The sequence below is a fragment of the Hylaeus volcanicus genome, chromosome 2 (genome assembly GCF_026283585.1).
Source record: "Hylaeus volcanicus isolate JK05 chromosome 2, UHH_iyHylVolc1.0_haploid, whole genome shotgun sequence".
Lineage (NCBI taxonomy): Eukaryota > Metazoa > Arthropoda > Insecta > Hymenoptera > Colletidae > Hylaeus > Hylaeus volcanicus.
Genome location: NC_071977.1, coordinates 21680983 through 21686682, shown reverse-complemented (window position 1 = coordinate 21686682; position 5700 = coordinate 21680983). Strand labels below are relative to the sequence as shown.

The following is a 5700-nucleotide window of genomic DNA, read 5'->3' as shown; positions in this document are numbered from 1 at the left end:
TGCTCAACTTCCTGAATTAATTTCTTTTAGTTCTTCAATGAAAAACACTGTCGCCCATATATGGGTGACATGGCGATCAACGTGTTATACAATTTTAAGAAAATTTACAAATTTCTTTCGTTCATAAATTTTCGAAGTTTTTTTTACAAACGAACAACTTTATAAATTAGTATGTTCTTTATAGGTCGTGTACGTGACTGCCACATTTCCGTATATCGTTCTGATCATTTTCTTCTTTCGTGGCGTCACTCTGACGGGCATGTCCGACGGTCTACGTCATCTTTTCACACCGAAGGTAAAAGTACAGCTCATTTTTGTTAGTATATGTATATGTAAATGCACAGTGAGTTCTCGAATTACACGGATTTTTAGTTGGTATATATGTATGTATTTATTAGGTTGTCCCAAAAGTTTCTTTCGCTTTATTAATAAGTAATACATGCACAACAGTTTATGTTTTATGTTACATTACTGAATTGTGCACGATTCATTTTGTTCCATTACTGTTACAACATGAATATCTATGAAATTAGATTGTCTATTTATATAAACACGACCACATCAAATAATTGAGTGCAACTCGCGAAAGAAACTTTCGGGACAACCTAATATTTATTTTATTGCATTGTAACAAAGCAGATACAAAGGAACGCAAAGTGTATAATACATTAGGGAGAAGTTTTGCCAACAACTCTTTTACAAACTAATTGTAATAGATATTAAATTCAATTTTCATTTCCTCAATTTTCTTTACAAGCAGTTGCTAAGATTGTATAAGGCCGATCGCACACGGGCGCAACCGATCAGTTTCAAACCACTCTGAAACTAGTTGCATGCGACCGTGGATCTAGGTAAAACAAATATAGTGGAGTAGATAAAACAAAGAGCGTAAACGGTTTGCAACACTAATTTCAAATCGGTTGCGCCGTGTGCCATCGGCCTAATAAGGAAAGATTACTACTGAAAGTAGTCGAGATCCGTATTGGGTCAGACATTTTAGTCGGCCTTCCTAAAGGTCGATTCAGACTATACGACACGGACCGTCACGTTCCGGCAACGACACGTACCGGCACCGACACGACAAAACATTAAAACACGCGTTTTAATGGAACTATTCACACTAGTCCCGTTGACGGAACGTTGAGGTCGGTGTCTGTTAACACTTTATTTACCGGGAGCCTATTTATAGGCTTTTTAATTGCAGTACTTAGTTATTCGAATTTATTTACTGTGTTAATGGTTGTCTACTTAACAATGATCAGTGTTTGGTAACAGACTTGGCTTTCAATGTACCTAGTAACAGTATGAAGGAATTATTGTCAGCCTAGATTGGCATATGCTATTGTAGTAAATTCTTTTTTTAATTAGATTCTGCTTCTAAATAGCCCGGTAGATAAAGTGTTAAGTCTGAATAGTTCCATTAAAACGCGTGTTTCAATGTTTTGTCGTGTCGATGCCGGTACGTGTCGTTGCCGGTCCGTGTCGTACAGTCTGAATCGTGTCGACCTTACGACTTGAGATTAAGAGGAAATGACACGACATTGCTTCCATTTCCTTTATTCATTGTATCAAATTCTTCTGAATCTGATTCCGAGTTTTCTTTCCTCCTAGAATACATTTTATTCATACAATTTAATACACGTGGTATTCGACTTGCACGGAAAGCCGTGAAAAGAATTAACTGCCATGAATCGAGGACTTACTGTACGCAATAAATTAGCATTAATTTACTTCAAGTAATAGGTGTTATTATTGTTGTATAAAGTATCGTTAACTTAGCTTACAATTTAATTAAAAAATAAACTTCAATGTGTTCTATTCGAGTCCTTCGTTCATTACTAAACTGCCAATTTTATGCATTTATGGCGTATAATAATATAGAAAACATACATAAAATGTACGTAATGTATGTTGAATATATTCTTCAAATATTCTAATAATATTGTTATTGCATTTTGTATGCGTATACCTTTGGTTATGTTTAGCATGTGTTTATTGTATTAGTTTATTTCATAGACGTATCAAATGAAATGATTAAACAAGATGCTTGAATAGACCACATTGAAATGAATTATTATAACTTATTTTGTAGAAGAACTATTATTAGATTACTATAAGTAATAAGAGCATAATTTGTTCAGTTAACCAAAATGGTGATTAAACAAAATGCTTGAATAGACCACATTGAAAGGAATTATTATAACTTATTTTGTAGAAGAATTATTATTATATTACTATAAATAATAAGAGCATAATTTGTTCAGTGGTGGAAGTTAACGGATCCAGTGGTATGGTTGGAAGCGGGCACGCAAATATTCTTTTCCCTCGGTCTGGCATTTGGTGGTCTAATAGCGTTTTCATCTTACAATCCTGTGAACAACAACTGCTACAGAGACGCCATTATGGTCAGCTTCACAAACTGTTTCACTTCGATGTTCGCTGGGATCGTCGTATTTTCAATCATTGGTAATTATTCGCTATTTAATTTCAAGTTTCGTATATATAAAATAAAATAAAAAATAAATGTACATGTCGAATTGAGTAACCTCCTACTTTTCGAAGTCGATTAATAAAATAACGCTGTAATGCACGTATCAATCGAATTTACAGGATTTAAAGCTACCATGGTCTACGAACAGTGTCTGTCCGAGAGAAACGCCACGCTTATCAGTATTTTTGGACAGATTGATAAAATACCAACCGAAATACCAGCCAGTGGTACGCTACTAAATTTCACCACAGGAAATGGAACGTTGGACAACTTGATCATGCCAGAACTACCCGAATGCGACCTCGAAAAAGAACTGGACAATGTATGTGATTTATTAAATTTTATATTGCATCAGGGGTGGACAGAATTATTACATAAAGTAAAATATAAATAATTACTTGTTGCTCGTTACATGAAACTCTTTTTTATTCATTTGTTATTGAACTATTGAATCGAGTAAACGTCACTATTCGAATAAAATTGTATCCACTCCTTTATTGCATAAGTGGCTTATCAATATAAAAAAAAACAACCCCTTTAAAGTTTGCCAAGGACCTTTTACAGAATTATTACCTGAAGTAAAGTATAAATAACTAATTACCTGTTACTCGTTACATGAAACTCTTTTTTATTTATTTATTATTGAACTATTGAATCGAGTAAACGTCACTATTCGAATAAAATTCTATTCATCCATTTATTACATAAGTGGCTTATCGATATAAAAAAATAATCCCTGTAAAGTTTGCCAAGAACATTTTACACAATTTGACCATTACATTTTCTTATAAAATTATCTATTAGCTCTATAAATTCAGCTACTAATTTTCTCTACTGGTTATACTACTTTGTCTTAAAAAATTCATTTTTCTCAATCGTGTTGCAGTCAGCGTCAGGCACAGGTTTGGCGTTTATCATATTCACGGAAGCAATCAATCAATTTCCCGGGGCTCAATTCTGGTCAGTGTTATTCTTCCTCATGCTGTTTACGTTGGGGATTGATTCTCAGTTCGGCACCCTCGAGGGCGTCGTTACGAGTATAGTGGATATGAAATTGTTTCCAAATTTGCGAAAAGAAATCCTCACAGGTAGTAAACAATCGATCGATTAAATTATGATATCTTTACGATTGCTAGTGTAAATTAACAATTGTTGGTGTGCAAATTAGGTGGCATTTGTCTGGTTTGCTGCACTATATCAATGGCCTTCGCCCACGGTGCTGGTAGCTATGTCTTCGTGCTGTTCGACAATTTCAGTGGAAATTTTCCTCTGCTGATCATTGCTTTCTTCGAGTGCATCGCAGTATCATACGTTTATGGTTTGAAGAGGTACGCAAGTATACTTTTAGTAACATAACAAATTGTGTCTCAACGACATCGTCGTCGTGATTGCTCGAATTCCTGTTAATATTTGCTTAACTCTTTCATTTCGACATTTTTTGTATTCCATTCGTTTCTCTTTTAGAAATTAATTGTATTAAACTAGTATTGGGTGTGTATCATAGGTTGCAGCTGAATAAGAAGAGAAAATTTGCCTTCTTAGTCAGAGAAGACAATAGATGACAATAACTCTTCTTTCCTATAAGTCTTAATTGTAATATGGTCAGAGACAATCAGAAATATTCACTGGGACATAAATGGTCCACTAGGATATTTAATATTAATATTAACATTCCCTAAAAGGGAACCTTTATGAAACAAAATGAATCCTAACCGAGAAACATAAATGTCTTCGTAGAAATTGAGTAATGTGAAAATATTTTAGTTTCGGTTATTTTAGCAAGGATCAGAAAAGCTTCAATAAATCATAAACGCTATAATTAATATTCCCTTAAAATAATCTGCTATAAGTCTTAGTTGTAGTAGGGCCAGAGACAATCAAAAATATTCACTGGGACATAAATGGTCCATTAGGATATTTAATATTAATATTAACATTCCCTAAAAGGGAACCTTTATGAAACAAAATGAATGTTAACTGAGAAACATAAATATCTTCGTAGAAATTGAGTAATGTGAAAATATTTGAGTTTCGATTATTTTAGCAAGGATCAGAAAAGCTTCAATAAATCGTAAACGCTATAATTAAATCTGCTTAGATTCGCGGATGATATTGAACTGATGACCGGTAACCGTCCAGGCCTTTATTGGCTAATTTGTTGGAAATACCTCAGCCCGTTGGCTATGCTGAGTATTTTAATCGCCTCCATCGTGGAGATCATGGTCGATGGAAGTGGGTATCCAGCTTGGATCGCCAGCAAAGGCGTCACGGAGAGACAGGAATGGCCGATGTGGTCGTTGGTTCTCATCGGTGTTCTCATTCTGGCGTCTGTTCTTTGGATTCCAACGGTTGCCATATGCAGGTAAAGCTTCAGTTCGATACTATACTACTCATACTAACTCTTCGACACATTCTGCTATAAAAATGGAATGTTGCATTCATTTCTGTCCATTTATGAGCAAAATACAGTGGAATTTATGGGAAGAAAAAATTCTAAAAGGACATTTTTAAATTCATTCTTATTTCGTTGAGAAAACAAATCAAGCAGCAGTAAACGAAAGTAGTATCTAGCTTGTAACAGTAATTCAATTATAACACAGGCGTCTAAACTTGATCTAGAAAATATTTTTAATGCTATATTTGGAATAGGGATGTTTAATCATCTCTGGGATATTTAATGCTTGATTCGTGATGCTACATATTTGCTTGTACTAAGTTCTTCGAATAAAGAAACTTACTAAAATGGGTTGTACATTGTTGATATGAATAACAACAATGAATTTTTGAAAGAATTATTTTGAAGCGGCCATAGGTTACCAAGATTATTATTCTATTAATAATTCATTGACTCAATTTAATTACTATCAATCTTTACTTCAAACACACCGTGGCCTTCTAAGGATCATCATTGTTTATTAGCTATTTCATAATTTTCTCTCGAAGACGAAATCGAATAAGAAAAATTCCTTTTATTATACCTCCTAATAAATATAATTCATTTCACTCTATTTCCTTTTTTTTGGAGTAAGAGTAAAGTGATCAGCCAGTAGAGAGTTAAACCCACCTATAATATTAATTAACCCCACATAGAAATGTTTACTTTACATAAATCGTTAGATTAAATATTACGAAAAGTACGTTGCAAGTGCTATCGCTCTGAAATATTTTTCTTTCGATCTAGCATAAATTAACGAAAGTTAAATATTACG

General features: G+C 33.8%; 1 protein-coding gene across 1 annotated transcript in view; it reads left to right on the top strand.

The window, feature by feature from the left end:
• The window catches only part of LOC128885004 (sodium-dependent neutral amino acid transporter B(0)AT2), a 22563-nt gene that overhangs the window by 9590 nt on the left and 7273 nt on the right, over window positions 1–5700 (top strand). The window contains exons 4-9 of the mRNA XM_054138736.1: window positions 185–295; window positions 2265–2466; window positions 2611–2813; window positions 3378–3579; window positions 3660–3819; window positions 4590–4853. Coding sequence (XP_053994711.1) covers window positions 185–295; window positions 2265–2466; window positions 2611–2813; window positions 3378–3579; window positions 3660–3819; window positions 4590–4853 — 1142 coding nt within the window. The remainder of the gene's footprint in view (window positions 1–184; window positions 296–2264; window positions 2467–2610; window positions 2814–3377; window positions 3580–3659; window positions 3820–4589; window positions 4854–5700) is intronic.